Source organism: Melanotaenia boesemani, chromosome 22, assembly GCF_017639745.1.
Source record: "Melanotaenia boesemani isolate fMelBoe1 chromosome 22, fMelBoe1.pri, whole genome shotgun sequence".
NCBI lineage: Eukaryota > Metazoa > Chordata > Actinopteri > Atheriniformes > Melanotaeniidae > Melanotaenia > Melanotaenia boesemani.
In genome coordinates, this window is record NC_055703.1 from 2,257,628 (window position 1) to 2,279,486 (window position 21,859).

Consider the following 21,859-nt stretch of genomic DNA (forward strand, 5'->3'; position numbering starts at 1 on the left):
TTCTTTGTCTTAACAGCTGCTGTCATCTGGCTGGGAGCTCTTCATCGCCATGGAAACCTTGGATGTACAACAGGAAGTTGGGTGTCTGTGGTCCACCTTGTTTGTCCTTCAGGCCGACGGCTGTGCGTCATCTCAGTCATGATCACCTCAGTGAAAGGAAGAAGTCAAAGAAGAAAAACTGTGTCAGTGACTCTGACAGTAAATGAAGAAACAGATGCAACCTTTCCAGCTAGCATACACACTTTGTCTACAGTTAAATCTGAGATTATTGTAGGACACTTTCAGGACAGAATGGCTAACTCACCTTTTTCACACATCGTGTGAATCCTGGTTCCACCTTCTGTCATGTGGACGGATGTAAAGGAGACAGACTGGAACCAGGATTCACACGTCGGTGGAACCATTTCAGGTCCTCTGGACTGGATCACATGGGTCACCAACTCAAGCTCTGTGGACGTCCACTCAGAATCATGACCTAAAGCAAAAAACAGTCAGGAATATTTTCTGATGTCACAAAAATGGTTTAAATAAAGTTTGTAATGTTAAAACCAGAAGGCCTTACTTGACACGTTGTCTCTGTCCCTCTTTGGGTGTGGACTTCTGTCTTCTTCCAGCAAAGATCAGTCAGTAAAACAGAAGTCAAGAAAAAATCTGTCAGTTCTTTGATACTTAGTTAACAAACACATACAGCATCTGTAAGCTAAAATACATGACTTTATGTATATTTGACTGTATTCATTTAGAAGACTTTCTGCTCAACAAAGAGTCTTTTACTGGCCTTTTTGCACATTTTGTGTCCAGCGGTAACTCAGGTGGTAAAGCTGGTCCTCTGTTCATGTCTGGGTTGAGGAGGAATCAGGTCTAGATCATCAGGTCATGCCTCCTCAGCTTGGCATTGGGTCCTCTTCCTACTACACTCACGGTATCAGTAGATTTGACATTATAACATCAACAGGCCTGGTGCAAGGCTCAGGCTCTGACAACCCTTACAGATGCAAGTTTTCAAAAGTTGATCCAGGGACCAGATGAAGGAAAGCCCTGCTGCAAGACCTACCTGAGGCGTCACCAGTCCTGTAAGACTCAAAAGGTTAAAACATAGAAATATACATGTATACAAATGAAGAAAAAATGATCTCCAGATGGAAAACAGTCCCATCTGGAGAAGCAACATTCAGCCCCTTCCTGTTGCTGAAGTTCATGACTGGTGGTTTATGCAACTAAAGTTGTCCGATCTAAAGTTGTCCGATCTAAAGTTGTCAGATCCTGCAGCATAAAGGAGTTGACAAGTTTAGTCAGAGTCGCTGTCATCGTCCCACCTCGGTCTCTTCACAGTGAGGTCAATGATGCCACACCTGCTCTTCAAGGGGGAGCTGAAGCCAGAGGTTGAGGGAGTCGAGTCTGGAAAGGACTGCTCCTCTCCAGGGCTCTCCTCACAGCTCTCCCTCGGCCTCTTTGCAGAGGACCGATCCCCGTCGCTGTCCTCCCTGCTCCTCTTTTGGGAGGAGCTAGGGACGGAAGCTGAGGAATCAGAGTCCTCTGCAAAGCTCTCCTGAAGATCCCAGAGGCCAAATGGAGAGATCCTTCCTAAACAAACCACAAACTGTGGCCGGTCAGGAAGGTCTCCCTCTGGGGGTGTGATGTGATGTTGAGGAGGATGAGGAGGAAACTCAGGTGGAATATGGTCATCGTCTTCCTCAGAGTACACGCTGCTGTACCCAGAGTCCTCAGAAAGACTTTCATTACTAAATGTCCACTCTGAACTATCAGTCACCTCATCATACTCCTCAACATCAAGATCAGATTCCTCACTATCAGAGAATTGGGGGACCCCATCACGAACAAGAACCTCACCAAAAGGAAAAGGGTTACCTTCATCTCCATCGATGATCGCCAGGGCAGGGACTCCGAGGAAGTCGTCTGTGAGGAAGAAAGTCCAGGTATAGATGTTTCTCTCTCAAATTACAGGTTTTAAAGTCATAATTTTTTTTTTACTAAAACAATCTCCTCCCTGAGCCGCCACCTTATCGTGGGGGAGGAGTTTGTGCGTCCTGATGATCCTAGCGGCTATGTTGTCAGGGGTTGAGGCCCCTGGTAGGGCAGGTGCACTGTGAGCTGGGCGGCTGCCAGAGGCGGGGACCCTGGTGGTCTGACCCTCGGCTGCAGAAGCTAGCTCTAGGGACGTGGCATGTCACCTCTCTGGCGGGGAAGGAGCCTGAGCTGGTGCGCGAGGTTGAGCGGTTCCGGCTAGATCTAGTTGGACTCACCTCGACGCACGGCTTGAATACCCGAACTAAAATTTCACTACTGGAGACCCAACCACAAGCAACCCATTACATCCATCAGTTAATCCCAAAGTAAAAACAGAATGTGATACACTGGCATTCAGTGGTGGCGAAAGCAGTTTTACTACATGATCCACGCAGTTACAAATCCTTCTAGAGATAGAAAATGATCCATTTAAGGAGAATGGATCATTTTTCTTCTTAAAAGTTTACCGTGTTACACTTTCGCCACAAAAACACTATTTTTTTTTCTCCAAGCAGGATGTAAATCAGATGAGAGACAGAAACAACATGAACTTGGAGCTTTAAACAAAGAGCGCGCGTAACCTTTGTAAACTCAGCTGATTGGTGGTTCGAGTTGACGTTCAGAACTTTAGGCTACCTTCAAAACGTCACGTTCTGAATTTTTAAACTTTAAAAAATCCCATTTCCATGGTGACCAAAAAACATGTCTTCACAGCATTTTTACACACACTAAATAAATAAATGAAAGACTGAACGCAATTCAGCGCCACAATTCATGCTTTCTTTTCAAAACAACTGACTTTTTTGATTACTACAACATCAAGACAATGCGATTAAAATTCCCGTTTAAAATACACGTTTTACCCGGGAAAGCACCCTTAATTTCCCGGGAATTTTAATATGCACAAAGCAACCCTTCATTTATATCACCCAAAACAAAACAAACTGTCATCAATTTGTTGTTTTTATAACACTAAAGAAAAATTTCCCCGTCTTTAAATTTAACAGTTTACCATATTTTGATTAAGAATAAACTATTAAAAAAAAGGAAAAACAAACATGATTTACATACCAGCCAGGAGACGGTCCTCCCGGTAAGACGCCATCCTCTCCAGCAGCTCCTGCTTCCTTCTCCGGTTCCTGTCACAAGTTCACAACCACCCAAACGGTCGGGTGGGTTCTTCCGCCGGTCCCTCTGTCCACCACCTACACCTGCCGGTCCGGCGAGATCCTCCGTCCACAAACTCTTCACCTGCCGGTCCGGCGAGATCCTCCGTCCACAAACTCTTCACCTGCCGGTCCGGTGAGATCCTCCGTCCACAAACTCTTCACCTGCCGGTCCGGCGAGATCCTCCGTCCACAAACTCTTCACCTGCCGGTCCGGCGAGATCCTCCGTCCACAAACTCTTCACCTGCCGGTCCGGCGAGATCCTCCGTCCACAAACTCTTCACCTGCCGGTCCGGCGAGATCCTCCGTCCACAAACTCTTCACCTGCCGGTCCGGCGAGATCCTCCGTCCACAAACTCTTCCAGCCGCTGTCTTGCTCCGGTATCAAGGTGCTCTTAAGGTGCTCTTAAGCGCTCAGGTTGTCTCCACTCTCAGCCCAAGTGAAAAGGGGAGATTAAAACTCTCCGCGCGCTTTTTATAGCAGCTGGAACGTTCCGTTTCCATGACGATCTGCTTTTAAATAATATTGACGAACGAACGTAGTCTACTTGATAACAGCACCACGAATGAATAAATAAATAGCTAAATAAATAACAGCCAACAACTATCCGGAAAACAGCTCTGCACCTGAAGCGTGAAACACCAGCCTGTCCTCCCCTTATAAACTAGAGATGTGACGTTCATGAACGAATCGATTCTTTTGAACGACTCTTTTAAATGAACGATGGGAACCGATTCACAGCCGTGAGTCGTTTATTTGTGAGCCATTCTTTTTATATACAAATTTTTGACACTGCCTTCATCAAATCAAATCAAACTTTATTTATAAAGCGCTTTTCATGCCATAGGCAACACAAAGTTCTTGACATGATTAAAAACATAAGAATAAAAACACTCAATGAAGTCTTTCACACAGTCACACGCATGTCACACTCATGTCACACTCACACATGCCAAGCCCAATCCCCCCCCACACACACACCCCTTCAAGCTAAAAATGAATTAATTAATAAATAAATGAATAAATAAGTAAATAAGAAGTAGTATAGTTAAGTAAAATGAAAATAAAATAAATAACATTTGTGACATCATGGAAGTCTGATGTCCAACACGCTCCATTCATGTGAAGCATCTATGGGCAGAGAGTTTTGTTTGGAAACAAATACTGTGAGTTCTATCCAAAACATTTACTAGAATTTGCTCTGACTGCTCAGGTTTATCCTTTTTTATCTATATTTTTCCAATAATTTTTTAATCTTGCATAGTAGATTTCATATAGGTACATATTTTGATTGTTTGTCATTCTTATATATTTTGAAATTTTGTAAGATATTGTGAGAACGAGCCAGTCTTTTGAATGGCTCTTTGAAAGGAATGGCTCCTCAAGATCCGACTCCCTTCAAAGAGCCATAAATCCCATCTCTATTATAAACGTATAATGAGGTCGATTTTTCAAGCACCAAATTACGGCTTATAGAGACGTTTCAAAGTTAAGCGCCCCCTACCGGTCATGTAAAAAATGACTGTCAGCACGGCAGCAATGGTGCGTTCCAGCTGTCTCGTAATTCCAACCACCTCAGAATAGGTGACATCTTTACCAGGCATTTTACAACCGCTATATATGTATATATCCAAAGTAGCCAATTCTGAGTATGTACAAGTATGTCACAGCTAGAAAATAACAGATAAATTTAAATAAATAAATATTGTGTACCCCGAGAACTCAAGCAAATTTGGGTGATAATGATTAATTAACCACTCATATTTAACCTCAATATTTCACAAACAATTCCATCTTAACAACAAATTTATCAACAATATTATCAACAACTCTGTGATATTTACACTACAAACTTATTAAAAACAAAACATAGCCTATTAGAAAGAAAACCAATAAAGACAACAATGGACTACAGGCGGGACCAGGCCTCCTGTCTCTGAATCTGGAATGTCGGGATCTTCTAAAACCTACCAGTTAAAGGTCGCTTCGTCATTTCCGGCCAAAATACCTTCGGGTAACGCATTCCGAGGACGCAAGATAACGGTGCCCTCGTTTGACCCGGAAAAGGTTTGACGTAATTTCATTGCTGAACTTCGTGATACAGGTAAGACTAGCAGAGAGCGCGCAAGATGGCGCTGTGAGCAGAGGTGTTTTTGCGTAGCTGAGGACGGGCATGAGGAAATCTCGAAAACTCTTAATTCTTTAACCACCGTTGCACAGCAAAACAGAGGTAAATGATATTCAGATGAACATTTATATAACTTAAATTATTAACGGATCGTCCCTGGCCAAAAAACTCAACTCTTCAACTGCTATCAAGTTTTCATCGGCGCTGCTAGCTAAAATGTTTTCACAAGATATGCTTGCTGCTGTGGAAGACATGGAGTCAGACCTCGCAAAAGAAAAGAGAAGAATCAATGAAACTCATTCATACGCTTGTAAAGCGACAAACGGAGGAGATTGTGAGTCTTATCCGAACACTCCCAGTAAAAATCAAAGCGCTAAGAAAATGAAAAGTTCATGTGCAAACACCTGCTCTCCCGCCATTAAAGAGCCGAGCCTGAGTGAGGTGCAAAACAACATCGTACAGATCCTCTCTGGAAAAATCAACGAAAGGGCTGATCAGCTTGAAAAGATGGTTATGAAAAACTCAGCCGAAATTAAAAACATAAGCGAAGCTCTTAATTCAATCCATAATGAAGTTATGGAACTGAAGAAAGACAACGATGCGCTGAAAAAAGAAAACATGGAAATAAAAAAGAAGACAGAAGATTTAGAATCAAAAGTTAATGAACAGGAAAGATACAGCCGAAGATGGTGCCTACGCCTACACGGAGTAGCTGAAAACTCAATGGAGAACGTAAGAGTCAAAGTCAGAGAAATCTGCAATGCAGTGGTCCCAGAAGCGGAGAGGAGCGAGGTGACTGCAGCAGTGGACATCGCTCACCGGCTTGGTCGTCTTAAGATGGGAGAAGGAAGAATCACAAATCCACGGCCGATCATCATCAGATTTATATCGAGAGCAGCCAGAGATCTTACATGGAAACACTCAAAACAAAATGACTTTTTGAAGAGCCGTGGTTACTACCTCAAGGAAGATCTCACCGCCAGTGATAAAGCAGCAAGAAGCCTCCTATGGCCAACAGTGGAGAAGGCGAGAAAGGAAGGAAAGTCTGCTTTCTTCAGCGGTGCAAGAGCTTTTATTGATGGCAAAGAGGTGCAACCTGGCCAGAAGTAAATGTATATAAGTACAAAACATGTTTCGTTTAAATCACAGCAGTTAGAAATTCCGTTAAATATGCTGTGCAATTGTTATTGTTAAACATACAATTGGCGAGATCCTTATTGCCCTTACAGTAAGATTACTCTTTATCCTAACAAACCCGATTCATATTACTTTTTCCTCTTTGTTCTTTAATGTCTCTTTCTATGTGTTCTATTAATGCCAGGGGTTTACAAAACTTAATTAAAAGAAAAGCAGTTTTTCTCTATTGTAAAGGAAAAAACGCAGACTTTTATTTTATTTAGGAAACACATGCAGATTCAAAGGATGAATCTTTTTGGAGAAATCAGTGGGGTAATGAAATATGGTTCTCTAATAGCAGTAATCGATCAGCAGGGGTCGCCATCCTCAAGGATAGATTTAAAGGTCAGATTTTACACAGTATGAAAGATACATCAGGAAGATGGATTATCTTAGTGGTTGATCTTGAGCATAGCCAGTTTATTTTGATCAACATTTATGCCACCAACAACAAACATACAAACACAATACTTTTTCAAGATATAGTCAAAAGTTAATCAGCTGTACTCAATCTATCCATCAGCTAAAATAATTTGGGGAGGAGATTTTAATACTGTCTTGGATGAAGGTGCAGACAGAAAGAACACAAACACAGACTGTGCCCTCAACCATTCATGTTTACGAATGGGGCTTGTGGACATTTGGAGAAAGAAAAACCCTCAGCAAAACATATACACTTGGAACAATAAGAGCTTCTCCTCACAATCACGGATTGACTTTTGGCTTATTTCTAAGGACCTTAATGATCTGATCACAGATGTTTTGATAGAACCAGCTGTTTTAACAGATCATAAAGCTATCTCTATCAAACTTGGCCTTACAACAAATTGTAGAGTCAAATATAACACTGGTTATTGGAAACTCAACAACTCATTACTGAAAAATGAAGATCTTAAATTAGAATTAAGCAGTATTATAGACAAATATTGGAGTCTAGCTTATAATTCAGGTTCTTATGGCCACTTTTGGGAGCTAATGAAATATGAAATTTGTGTAACTACTATTAGAAAAGGTAAACAGTTGGCAAAATTAAAAAGAGAGAAGGAAGATAAAGTTATCAAAACAATTGTAAAACTACAAATGGAATCAAATGGAGCTTTGACTAATCAAGAAATATTAAACATGAATTTATTACAAAATCAATTAGATAAAATTTATGAGGACAAAACCCGAGCGGCGTTTATTAGATCACGACGTAAATGGATTGAGCAAGGGGAAAAAAACACAAAATACTTTTTTAATCTAGAGAAAAGAAACGCTGAATATACAACACTGGGCGGGTTACTAATTAATGGTATATTAACGGATAACCCTAAATTAATTTCTCAGCATGTTGCACAATTTTATAAAAAATTACACTCTTCATCCCACGTCACTTCTCCCATTGAACCTTTCTTACAAAATATATCACCACATACTAATAAAATAGATGATACATTCAAAAGGTCCTGTGATAAACTTATATCTTTACCTGAAATACTTGATTGTATTAGCAGTCTTAAAGAAAATAAATCCCCCGAAAATGATGGTTTGACAGGTGAATTTTATAAAACCTTTTCTTCCAAACTTAGCCCTTTCTTATTAAACATGTTTAAAGAATCAATTGAAAAGGGTGAATTTCCAAACACACTAAAGCAAGGTGTAATTACATTAATCCCAAAACCAAACAAAGACAGATTACACATAGAAAACTGGAGACCTATTAGTTTGCTTAACAATGATGCCAAACTATTTGCCTTAATTTTTGCTAAAAGATTAAAACAAGACTTACATCAAATAATAGATGAAGAACAATCTGGTTTCATGCAGAAAAGACATATTAGTAATAATATTCGTCTGATACTGGATATGATAGATTATAATAACTTAATACCCGATGAAAGCTTTATTTTGTTTATTGACTTTTACAAGGCTTTTGACACAATTGAACATCATTTCATCCATAAAGCCATCTCTTTTTTTGGGTTTGGAAATTATTTCCAAAAAGCTATTCAAACACTATATAACAACTGTAGTAGTTCAGTTAAGTTAATGCATGGTACATCAGAAAGATTTAATATACGACGTGGTATTAGACAAGGCTGCCCAGTGTCCCCTTTCTTATTTCTGTTAGTTACCCAAATAATGGCTTCTCATATTAAACAGTCTCCTTTATTAGGAATTAAGGCCGTCGGTAAAGAATTCAAAATTTGTCAACTGGCAGATGATACTGCAATTTTTCTGAGGGATAAAAATCAGATTTCCAAAGCCATAACAATTATAAATGAATTTACTAATGTTTCAGGTTTAAAAATGAATTTAGACAAATCTGTTTTATTTCCAGTTAAATCTTGCAATCTGTCTGTTTATTGTGGGATCCCAGTTAAAGAAAAAATTACTTATCTAGGTGTTGTTATTTGCAAAGATATAAAACAGCGACACATGCTTAATTTTAATCCCATTATTGATAAAACAAAGCAGAAATGAAATTCGTGGTTGATGAGAGATGTCTCTATATATGGTAGGGTGTTACTATCTAAAGCTGAGGGTATTTCTAGATCTGTTTATATCTCACTATCACTATGTGTCCCAACACAGGTTATTAAAGAGTTAGACAAGATACTATACAATTATATTTGGAGGAAAAAGCCCCATTACCTTAAAAAAGAAGTTATCAGAGGGAACAGAGATCAGGGTGGACTGGAGGTCCTAGACTTTAATATATGGAACAACACATTCAAAATTAAATGGATTATACAGCTCTTAAAGAACCCCAATAGCGTCTGGAATGCTTTTCCTATATATTTATTTAACTCAGTTGGTGGCATTAACTTCTTGTTGAAATGTAATTTTTGCATGGACAAAATCCCCATTAAATTAGCTGACTTTCATAGACAGGCTCTCTTAGCTTGGTCTTTGTTATACAAACATAACTTTAGCCCCCACAGGTATTATATATGGAACAACAAAGATATATTGTACAAAAATAAATCACTATTTAATCACTCGTGGCTTAACAATGGAATTTTGCTGGTAGGTCAACTTGTGAATAAAAATGGCTTGTTGCTATCGTACTCAGAATTTCTGGATAAGTTTAGGATACCAACCACACCAAAGGAATATGCTATTATTTTTGATGCTATTCCCACTGGTGCCCTTCAGTTTTTTAGAAACTGTAATATCACAGACATTAATGTTAGACAAACCAATCAAATTTTTATTGTAGATGTTGACATTATTTCTAAACAATGTAGCAACAGACTAATAAGAAATTCTTTGAACTGTTATACACTTTCCGCAGCAAAATTCTTTTGGTCTTCCATTGTTAATGAATTATATTGGGAAAAAGCTTGTGGTATTCTTAACAAATATTGTATTAACAATAAAGTGAAAGAAGTATGTTTTAAAATTTTACATCGAATTTACCCTGTCAAAGAAGTTTTAGAAAGATTTAAATTAAATATAGATTATACGTGTGATCTCTGCAAACTAAACAAAGAAACCATTTTCCACCTTTTTTTCCATTGTACACATTCTCTCTATTTTTGGTATAACATGCAATCCTTTATAAATAAGAAATTAAATATTAATGTACTATTTAATGTATTTGATGTATTACTATACTATGTAAATGATAATCTTGACAAAAATGCCATCCATGCAATACAGATTCTCATAATTCTTGGAAAATACCATATTCACAAATCTAAGTGGTCTGGATCAAACCCTCCTTTGAACATTTCACCTCTGAACTGTATCAATACGGACTCATTCTGAAAGACGTGGAGAACCAAAAAGCAGCAAGGACTTTTAACATCCTAAAAGAACTCAACTGTATATAAACTGTTTAAACTGTATATCTTCCCCCTGACAGTTATGTTATGTTCAATGTACAATATGTTAAATCATAATAATAAAAAAACAAAAAACAAAAAAAAAAAACAGGTAAGACTAGCATGTTTGTGCATTTAGCTTTATTTGTCTATGTTATTATTATTACTATTGTTGTTGTTGTTATTGAAGAGGTTGCATTTCGGGCGTCCACAAGTTAGTTAATTGTAAGGTTTTAACTACAACTTTGCCAGGATCATTTGTGAATGCTGGCCTAAGGCATTCAACTTTAACAGGCGCTTTACTAGCTTACAAGTATGAAGCTAAAAAAATAAAAATGAAAAAAATAAATAATCTAACTGCGAAATATGTCCGCACAATAAATAATACCTCAACCAGACACGAGTGTCACCTGTTTGCACTTTGAATAGTGACCACTAGTGTAAACAGATACCTGAAAGCACATTTTAGTAATTCTTTCAAGTGCTAACAAAAAAATTTAGAAAAGGGTTAAAATATTACTTACAGTATGATTAAATATGTTTTTTTCCCTTACACCATCAAAATTCATTTGATGCATCAATACTCCTTAAATTCAGCTTTAATTTTTTGTACCCATCACCCCTCAATAAAAACTGACCAAAAATAAATAAATAAAATAAATTCTGCAAGCTTTGTGCACCATTGGCGAGATTTACCAATCAAAACAGAAATGTTCCTTTTATTGCTAATTTCAAATTGTACCTAGATGAAGTACACAACTTTCTTTATGGTTGAAAGATAAAAGTAAAAGACACAGTTTCAAAACTAATTTAAGGTCATCTGTTTTTTCTTTTTTATTTCTAGCACTTTAATTTCAATTTATAATTACTCAAGACTTATTGTCTTGAGATGGCTGAGTCCTTTAAACAGTGGTTGGAGGCAGGAAGGACCTGGCAGACGCGTTGTCATCAAAAGTAGTAAGTTTTCATTTATTCTATTATTTTTTATGTAAATCATTCTCTTGTTTCATTTAACTGAACTTCTGTGCAGACCTGAAAAGAAAGTATGTACCAAGCAAAGGTAAATTAATGATCTTTGTTTTGTTTTTTTTGTTTCTGTTGTTGTTTTTTAGCCCCCAACGAAAAAAAAGCGCAAGACAGCAGGGGGCTCAAATGTTACCTGGAGGAAGCGGGAACAGGATGGGACGATTATACCGCAACGTATGAGAAAAACTCAATCTGGTAAGACATATCTGATATAGTCTTATGATGTCCAGTCACAGTTATTTCTCTTAATCCAGAACATTAATCTGTTTACAGTTAAATCTGGCCACACTAGTCAGTTTTCAGAAGCTGAGGTGTCACAGACTGATGATGATCCTCCAGAGCTCCCAAACCTTGGTATGCATATTAAACTCTGATAGTTTAAATAAGCTTGTATCTTTAGAATTACCATTAAACTATGAATATCAATCTTGCTGCCTACTGTTATGATGCATACTCAGTGACAAAGCCATCTAAGAGATCATTTTTCTTTGTTAAAATACATTGCTGTCTCTGTATTTTACATTATCATATTTCTTTAAATATTTTTCTTTAGAGCAACATCTTCAGGAACTCAGGGATCTCGTGAACTCTGCCATTGTCCCTGCATCAGTCCAAGTGGAGGAGACACCTGCCATGTCTACATGGACTAAAAGACAGCCCGCTGTTGAAAAAAAGTTCTGAACTGCAGTGCCAGAGCTGTTGGATAGCAAATTTGCCGCTGAGACAGTAACAGAGCATTGCTGTCATTTATGTAAAACAGCTGGGCAGTGATCCGGTGCCTGGGCTGCGTTGCTTCAGGAACTCAGTATTTCTGTCCAGCATGCGATTCAGCAGTCCACCAGAAACATGTTGTCACTTTCTGTGACTGTTTTTAACCCATAAGAAGATTAAGTTTTAGGTCAAGCCTAACAGTGAATTATTATTATGATGATATATTATGTTAGCAGAATCTAATTATAGCGCAGTGTTCAACGTGGTGAAAAAACACAGGACTCCGTCACGCGCATGAGTTAGAGTGGGCGCCCGCACCTGTGGGCACACCCTGTTTTATTGATTGTTGCACGTGTGGAGGATTCCCTCATTAGCCGTGTCAGAAACCAAATACAGGGGTATCATTCATGATGTCAAAACAAACAAAATGAGAACATATTTCTTAACATTTCTTAACATATTATAATGAAGATCTTATTTAATTCTGATACTGACTGACCGAAAGTGTAATTTTTTTCAGGTCCATACAGCCTCTATCTGCCTGCTGTGTGCTGTCCCCTTTGTTCCTCCAAATGGACCCCAGGGATGAGTGATTTCCTTGGCCTCAAATATTGGCCAGCAACCCCAAGCTTCCAGTCGCTGTTCAAATTTGATGTGTTCACATCATTTCAGCAGATGAAGTTAGACAGCCCAGCTTTATCACAGCAAGCGTTTATCAGAATGCTTGAACATGGAGCCCTTAGTACAGGACGGGTAGGTGCTCTGTCATTCAAATGTTTTTAATTCCAAACTTCCACGTCTTAAACTGACCAAAATGCTACTATTCTTGTTTCCAGAAAGGCAGCATCTGCAGTGACACATTCCACAGAGTCTTTCGAGAATTTATCTTCTGCAATTACAAAAAAGAAGATCTGTGCCCGGTGGAGCCATTCAAGTGTCCAGCTTGTTCTCCAGATATGCTGCTATATCTGTGGATGGCAATAGAAAACATTATCGTTTCAGAAAGTCCAAAGGGTCAGTCCAATAGTTTTTTTTATTTTTAATAATTGATATATTAGCTATACTGAAACTTACCATGAACAAACAACTGTAATTGTTCTGGGAATCTCAAAAATGTGTCGTCAATTTGAAAATGTTGAATGAAGATGATCCTAAACAGTTTGTAGTTACATATGATTAGCAGTAACTGCAGTTAGGATTCATGAGTTATGAGTTAACATATATTTTAAATGAATGACAGCAACATTTTCATATTGTTAGTACCTTAAGTAATCTTTATGTTTTTAATAGGATTGGCCTGTTTAGGAACAGCTCGTTCCATGGCCAGTAATTTAAAGATATTGTATATATTTGAACTTTTATGCTTTATAACAATATAACTTAACACACATGTTGGAGAGATAGTACAAAGTTTTGAGTGATGGTTTGATTATGTTGTCAAAAAAATCCTTTTAACAGGACAGATGAACCATCACTTTTCGATGGACAGGATGCAGAAGTGTCTGCCTTTGTTGATCAGATAAGAAGTCAGATGAAAATTGTAAGGATCTATTCAGTTTATTCTAAAAAAATGTATTTGTGTCAGGGATGTATGTAACACATTATATCTTCTTTCAGAGGACTGGTCATGATGTCTGCGGGCCGGCAACATCTACTGCAGGACGGGAAACGTCACAGAAGTCCCGGCCAAGGTGGATGAGGAGGGCCTGGAAGTAGCTGTGTGCAGACATGGCGTCCTGCTGCAAGGCTTGAACCACTACCGTGGTGAAATTTATGCCTACCCACTCTTCCTACAGAAGGAGCTGGCTGACATTACAAATGCAAAATTCTTTTGTATGGACATCGCTTGCAAGTAATCATAACCATGATGAAATGCAAAATTAAAAGAAGTAGCTTAAAACTAAAGACCATATTGGGATGGTAAACAAAAGTAGTCATTAATGAGACATTAATGGGCATCCATACATGATTACTTAGAATTCATTGGTTGGACCACACCCACATTGTCTGATCAGAATTAGTTCAGATTGACGAGGTGAAAACCAATCATCCCACTCCTCATCCTTCAACGCTTACATTCATGTTTCAGATGTTGTAGCTGTAGGTGAGATGGCTAAAGTGTTAATACTTGCACATCAAGCATATATTGTCATTTATTTCACTACATTTTTTTCCTTTGATTGGTTACAGTGGTCATACTGGTGACATCCCTGGTCCTAGTATATCTTACCACAATACTAATACCTGTTACTTTCTCATTACAGGTATTGACCATATTTGCAGAAGATGTGTGAAAAGTTCCCTGAGCTTCAGCCTCTTACAGAGATGAAGCCTTTTCTCTCTGTAATGCATGCTAAGGTTTTCACACTGGCAAATGTGAGGTACAGACGCAGGTTAAATGTTTGGGTCACACTGTCTTTCAAACACATTGCTACCTTCTCTTACACATGACACATAGCACCATATTCATTTTTTTAGGCACATTTCTTCATTGGGACGTAAACCGTAGTCCATGTTAGTAACATCATTTAGTTCATTACATGCAGTCCTACTGAGACATTGTCTAGAGATACACTTGCTTTAAACCACACAGTTGTGTGTGCATGTAATCAGCATCCACATAGTTGTGTAAGAAATGTTATCTAATGTGGTATAAAGCAAGTTTATACATGCCGCTTGGCATTCTGAAAGATGGACTTTTAATATGACATTGATCTAAATACAGTCCAAACATGAGTTTAAAGTGGTCCTTGAGCAGACTTTTAAATATTAGCTGTGTCTACATATAAGAAAATAAATACAGAAACACATACTTCTGATAAACTACAGTGACGTGGGTCAGGAGCACGATTGTAAAGCTAAGAAACATATTTGTTTTGGAACAGGTGACATGGGGGGGGCAGAAACCAGGAAGGTGCAGGAAATACAACAGGTGAGGAGGTGGAACAGGTTAATAGTTTTCTCTCCAGGGCAGCTTTGACCACAAAGTACATGACCAAATCAGGTAGGTTGAAAAATGTATGCTTTTAATACATCATCAGATTACAAAATAGATTCTAATATATTTGTATATAATCCATATAATTACATATATATATATAATTTATTTTAAATTATGTTATTATGTTATGACATGTTAACCATCCTTGCCATGGAATGGAACCATCGGAAGGTGGAGCTTCTCCACAAGGCACTGGCAAAGAGGTTTATCAAGGTAAGTAGTCTGCAGTTTGTGAATATGTTTTAATTTAATGTTTATATTGTGCAATTTTCAATACTGGGATTTGACAAATGTTGCTTACATTACATGCTACATTGTTCTGTCAATGCTGAACTAGTATCTTAAAACTAGAGGAAATGGTTGCATGCAAAGAACATATTTCACTAAAGTGTAAACTGTTAGAATGAGTCTTAGAAATTAATTGGCAATAATATGTGTTTTTTTAAACATTCCAAATAGATTACAAAGCGAGCAGAAATTGAAGTAGCGAATCTTCACTCAAGCAAGACCTGAACATCTCTCTGGAGGACACACAACAGTGGGTGGAGGATGTCAAACACTGGGCAGCCACTGGTAAGCAGAAGGTCCCTTGTGAATTAATTTGAAAACATCCTATCATACATTTGGCTTCATTTTTCAGCCTTTTTTATTCCTGGATTTCTCTATTTTCTCTAAAAGAGAGACATGATGCTAATAGCAGCCAGGAAGACCTCCAGAGAGAGATTGATGAGATCATTTATTCCCTCCGAAGAAGGAAGCATGATCTCTGTCGACAGAAAGGTATTTACTATTGTGTTGGTCAGCAACTCAAGGTGTTGTTTACGGTTTATGCTAAGATTTTTTTCTTTTTATCTTAACAGACAGTAACCAAGCAAGGCTGCGCAAACGGAGGAATCTGTGTAATCTCAAGAAGAAACTAAAGGAGAGGATCCTGCACTACAACACCGTTTGTGCATCAGGTCAAACAATTGACACAGAAGCAGCATGCAGTCTCTCTGATGATGTCATTCTGCCCTGGGATGATGTCATTCTGCCCTGGGATGTGCAAGGAGATGGTAAGTTGAGTGTTTTTACAACAGTCAGTTGTGGCTGCGTATACATCATTTCCATCATGACTGGGCGATTTTGATGCCATTAATTTATTTTCTACTTACTTTTATGTGTCATTTTATTTATTTCATATTATTTGCAAAGCTATCTTGTTGATGTCAGCTAAAAGATTTTCACCTTGTGGTTCACTGTCTCCACACCCTGTCTTTCACTATGAGAGAAATTAAAAGCATAGTTCTCAGTAAAAAAAAAAAAAAAAAAAAAAGGCGCCGCCAATACAAATGGTCATAAGCTAATATTTTTTGGGATCACCTTAAGCTTTGATTCCAGCAGCATTCTCTGTGTAATTGTCTCGATAACTTTCTGCATTGCAAGATTCATTTTCATCCAGAGTTGCATTAATTTTTCACCAAGACCGTGTATTGATGATAAGAGGGTCCAACCACTGGACAAAGCCTCCTCCAGCACATCACAAAGATTCCCAAAATAAGGTTCATGTCTGAGCTCTTTGGTGGCCCATCCATGTGTGAAAAATCTTGTGTTCCTTGGACCATTCTTTCACAATCTGAGCCCCATGAATCCTGACATTTTCATCCTGGAATATGGCCGTGCCATCATTAAGATGTAATAACCTGCTCAGTCAGTATATTCAGGTAGTCAGCTGACTTGTTTCAGCTGAAAGACAAGTGCCCATGCAGTAATTATTCAATAGGAGACTCCTACCTATTTGCTTAGTTAAATCCAGGCAGCGAATCTTTTCTTTGGCCAGATAAAAACCAGCAACTCTAATGTTGTAGCATATTTAATGTTTGTTTTTATTTCTATTCTCTTTATTTGGTTGCTAGCTTCCGTTTGAAGAGGCGACTGTTTGACCAGGTCATGCTCGTGAGACGTGTGGAAGAGGAGAAATTAATCATTGTGAAGGAGATGACTCAGCATTATCAGTATCTAAGAAGGGTATTCGACAAACTGGACAACCTCCTTCACAAAACTGAAGAGAACATCAAGAACCACAGTAAATAACTGTCCAGTTATATAAACAACCATTTATCATGTCTCAGGGTGAAAGTTTCAACTTCATTTTTGTCTTTTTATACTTAAACTTTTTTTATGTTTTACTTTAGCTTCATCTACAGGTATGACAGAAGAAGGACACGGGGGACTGCGCTGCTGTCTTCTGCAGAAGCGACACCTTCTTCTGGAGAAACTGAGCTCTGTTGCTAGCACCTACGCTTGTTTTGATGTGGACTCATCTTTATTCGTGTTGGAGGAAGACAAAGATGATGATGAAGATAAAGGCAACAGGATGACAGCAGTTCAGATCTTTCGGAGGAAGACATATAGACTGGCTGTGTGCATGTGCTTAATGTGTTACACAGTCACACATTGCAAGCTACCATGAAGCAAAATTTAAACTCTGGTAGAAGAATATTTAGACCACTTTTTATTAAAATACTTACGTGTTCCAACTTTACTGTAATAAAATATGTAAATAGTCACGTGTTCCTTGTTAAATGTTTTGGATTAATGTCATGCTACAGTAACATGTATGTGAAATATTTGGTACTACAACAGTGTCTTCATAAAGTATTTTGTTATATGATTATTAATTCTGTTTTTCCCATCACATATTAAGTGCTGTGTGTAAGGACATGCGTTCAAATTTGGCCTGTCTATGGAGCCTGCTTATAAATGAAGTCACTTAATAAATGCTACATCTGCCGTTTGACTGTTTTCTTTACACACAGTTGCCTCTATAAGACTAATAATACCCTCATAAAGAAAGACATATTGTTAGATGGCTATTGTGACATAAAAGGACACACTTTTTGCTGTGTTGTCTGTGATTAGGTACTAAAGGATAACAAAAGTGACTTCCGATGCAGTCGGTCAGGTGTCTGTAGGTTTTTCGTTTTGTCTTTTCCAATTGGCTGCTCTCTATTTCAGGTGTAGAACTTGGGCAAAAGCTGTTATTTATGAAAACTGTGAATACTGTGGTTAGAAAAAAATCTTAATTACACCCACATATTTACTTTTACACACCACATCCTCATCTAGTTCATAAGTAATTGACAGTTTGGCTGTACAATATGTTTGAAATATGTAGTATGATCCTATAATCTACAATTGTAAAGCCAGACAAACTACCAGCCTTTACCAACTTTAATACACGCTTAAATATGGAAAATAAATAAGCATCTTTACTTTCTATCAACATATATTATCTAGTAGTAGTGTAATCACCAGTTCAGCTTTATTATTTATTTTATTAATGTAATATATGTTTTTGTAACCCTATTTTTTAGCTTCTGGAAATCTAAAGAATTACAATAATGACACTGATTTGTTCTCAGATGCATGGCACTGCTACAGGGAACTGTGGTTTTTAAATGTTTTGCTTATGTTATAGGGGTCTATTTTCAATAGACTCCCTTGCGGTGCTGGGGGATTTCAATGCTCACGTTGGCAAAATGTATATGTAAGACCTGGAGGGGTGTGATTGGGAGGAACGGCCCCCCTGATTTGAATCCGAGTGGTGTTTTGTTATTGGACTTCTGTGCTCATCAGGGATTGTCCATAATGCACACTATGTTCAGGCATAAGAGTGTCCACATATGCACTTGGCTCCAGGACACTCTAGGTGATCTGTGATCGGGGAAGGGCTCAGAGTAGAGTCACTGCTCCTCCACATTGAGAGGAACCAGATGAGGTGGCTCGGGCATCTGGTCAGGATGCCTACTGGTGAGGTGTTCCAGGCATGTCCCACCTGGAGGAGACCCTGGGGAAGGCCCAAGACACGCTGGAGGGGCAACATCTCCCGGCTGGCCTGTGGGACTGCCTTGGGATCCCCCCAGATGACATGGCAAATGTGGACTGGGAGAGGGAAGTTTAGGCTTTCACACTTAGGCAGCTTCCCCCAGACCCGACCCGGATAAGTGGTAGAAAATAGATTGATGGATAGAAGCGTTTTGCATCCAATTAAAAGATGGAAATGCTGAATTATATACAATACAAACATGCTCTTTACAACCCCTGTAGGTTAGTGTGTTTCTAAGTTTCAAGTCAAAATCCTGTAAAAGTATATATAAAAGTGCTTTATGGGATATAATTGCACATTGAAAAAAAAAGAAATCCCTTTTTTAATTTAGAGATTAGGTATGCTCTGCAACATTATAGTGGATATATACATAAACATGATTTTTAAAAAATGTAATTTGGTATGGAACGCAGCCAACTGACGGCAGAGAGTCCATCAAAGTATTGGAACGCACCATACACCTAGCAGCTTCCATAGCAACCACGGCAACAACGATCTCGCGAGACCTGAGAGAATGAAAGACTGGTTGAAATGGCTAAAAGACAGTTTTTCTTTCAGGTATCTCATTAAAGGTCCATTTGGTATCATTTTCTTTGTTGTTGCACTCATATATTATATAGTCACGATTTAAATGTCTTAAATTTACGTTGAACAAGGCTGCAGGTCCAGATGGTGTCAGTCCCAGAGTTCTCAAGACCTGCTCAAAACAGCTATGTCCGATTCTCCAGCACCTGTTCAACACCAGCCTGAGCCAGAAAAGAATCCCGGTGCTGTGGAAAACATCCTGCCTTGTTCCAGTGCCTAAAAAACCACAACCAGCTGAACCAAAAGACTACAGACCAGTTGCCCTGACATCTCACGTCATGAAAGTCCTGGAGAGACTCTTACTGGCTCACCTCAGCAAGCAGGTGAAGACCTTTCAGGACCCACTACAGTTTGCATACCGTAATGGGCTTGGGGTTGAAGATGCCATCATATACCTGCTTCAGAGAGCCCACTCTCATCTGGACCAGTCAGGCAGCACTTTGAGGGTCATGTTCTTTGATTTCTCAAGTGCTTTTAATACGATTCAGCCTGCTCTGCTGTGTGAGAAGCTGCAGAAATTCCAGGTGGATCCCTCCACAACCACCTGGATTTACGACTACCTCACAAACAGACCACAGTTTGTGAGACTGAAAGGTTGTGTGTCTGAGATGGTGGTCAGCTGCACTGGAACACCACAAGGGACTGTACTTTCACCATTTCTATTCACGCTGTACACCTCAGACTTCCAGTACAACTCTGAGTTCTGTCATCTGCAGAAATACTCTGATGACTCAGCAGTTGTTGGGTGTATCAGTGATGGACAAGAAGCAGAGTACAGAGAACTGGTCGGTCAGTTTGTGAAATGGTGCGGTGACAATCATCTCATCTTGAATACCAAGAAAACAAAGGAGATGATTGTTGACTTCAGGAGGAACAAGAACACACATAGAAGTGTTTCCATCATGGGAGAGGAGGTGGAGGTGGTGGAGGAATACAAGTACCTTGGAGTTCAGCTGGACAACAGACTTGAGGGGAAAAGCAACACTGAGTACATTTACAAGAAAGGTCAGAGCAGACTCTACTTCTTAAGGAAGCTGAGATCTTTTAACGTCTGCACCAAAATGTTGCAAATGTTCTACAGGTCTGTTGTTGAAAGTGCAATCAGCTTTGCAGCAATCTGCTGGGGCAGCGGCATCAGAACCAGAGACTTGAAAAGAATTAACAAACTGATCAAGAAAGCCGGTTCTGTGCTTGGAGTAACTCTGGAGCCGCTGGAGTTGATCATCAAAAAAAGAATTCTGTACAAGCTGACGAAGATAATGGAAGATCCTTCACACCCTCTACACAACGCCGTGACGAAACAACAGAGTGTGTTCAGTGGGAGGCTTGTTCAAGTCCGATGCAAGACAGAGAGATACAGAAGATCCTTCCTTCCAGCAGCTATCAGGCTGAAGAACAAAGCCCTTAATTAATTAATGTGATTGTTTTACTAAAAATTACTACTACTACAATATTGAATTTCCCTTTGGGATTAATAAAGTATTTTTCATTCATTCATTCATTCATTCATTGTTCGACAAGAAATTGCGCCGTAATTGCGAGAATTTGAAACTTGACACCTTTCGAACTGGATCGGGAGTCTCAGTCCAGCTTATCAGCGGCGTGAATATATGACAACGACCTACCTGCTAGGAGGCATAGTACTGCCTTATGGTCCCTTACGAATGGGCTGATAACCACTGATAATGCCCATTTAATGGAGTGATAACGACCAAATCGGATCTTTTTACATGGATACCCCCATCAATATTAAAAACAACATGAGGGTAATACATACTAACCAAAGCAGTGACAAACTGCACCAAAACAGTTGCACAGAACAGAAATTAACCATTTAGTATGGATATATGTCTGCTTGTAACATGACAGTCCCCGTGGTAAATACGATGACCTGGAGTAACTATAGCCACATAGCCAATATGGCTGTTACAAAAAAACACATTAATGGGTCATCTGTTAAAGTAATTGTATGTGATGGACACCAGGAGTTTTGTGGTAAATAAACCTGAGGCTCAGGGAAGTGAAGAGCAGAAAAGCCAAAAAGCTTATTCATCTACTATTGTGATTTTTGTGGCACCTCATTCCTGGCAACTTACTAATCATTTGGCTCCTTAACATGAAATAACTTGCATTTACTGTAATACCTTTTAATTATACAGTAATTCAATTTTACATCTTATATACCAGTTTTAACATAATAATAACAGTTTCTTTAGGTCAGCAGAGCGTGTGTTGGGATAGACTAATTCTTCACTCCCAAAGTATCCATAATAAATTAAATTGTGTTTGAATGTATATCAATGTAATAGCACACAAAGGTGATCTAAAAGCACATGTAAGAAAAGCAGGGCAAATG

General features: G+C 38.7%; 1 protein-coding gene and 2 long non-coding RNA genes across 5 annotated transcripts; 2 read left to right on the plus strand and 1 right to left on the minus strand.

Moving 5' to 3' along the window:
* Positions 1-1,098: 1,098 nt before the first annotated feature.
* Positions 1,099-3,139, minus strand: LOC121633687. The gene is made up of 2 exons (XM_041975880.1): positions 3,100-3,139; positions 1,099-1,917 (listed from the first exon to the last, which is right to left on the minus strand). Exons 1-2 carry the CDS (start codon positions 3,131-3,133, stop codon positions 1,289-1,291), a joined length of 663 nt encoding a protein of 220 aa, XP_041831814.1. The 5' UTR covers positions 3,134-3,139; the 3' UTR covers positions 1,099-1,288.
* Positions 3,140-5,104: 1,965 nt separating this feature from the next.
* Positions 5,105-11,931, plus strand: LOC121633692. 3 transcript variants are annotated; one of them, XR_006009102.1, is made up of 4 exons: positions 5,105-5,300; positions 11,425-11,533; positions 11,612-11,692; positions 11,892-11,931. It is a non-coding gene; the product is annotated as an uncharacterized LOC121633692 (long non-coding RNA). The 3 variants fall into 3 exon arrangements; XR_006009100.1 differs by lacking the exon at positions 5,105-5,300 and adding an exon at positions 11,254-11,269; XR_006009101.1 differs by lacking the exon at positions 5,105-5,300 and adding an exon at positions 11,254-11,269 and having other exon boundaries at positions 11,425-11,512.
* A 1,036-nt stretch (positions 11,932-12,967) lies between these two features.
* Positions 12,968-14,339, plus strand: LOC121633693. Its single transcript, XR_006009103.1, has 3 exons — positions 12,968-13,063; positions 13,508-13,901; positions 14,314-14,339. It is a non-coding gene; the product is annotated as an uncharacterized LOC121633693 (long non-coding RNA).
* Positions 14,340-21,859: the final 7,520 nt, after the last annotated feature.

Excerpts from the sequence above, each read along its gene's own strand:
- LOC121633687 (XM_041975880.1), bottom strand. The coding sequence starts at position 3,133 with ATGGCGTCTTACCGGGAGGACCGTCTCCTGGCTG. Across the intron at positions 1,918-3,099 it reads GGAGGACCGTCTCCTGGCTG|ACGACTTCCTCGGAGTCCCT; the intron begins GTATGTAAATCA and ends TCTTCCTCACAG.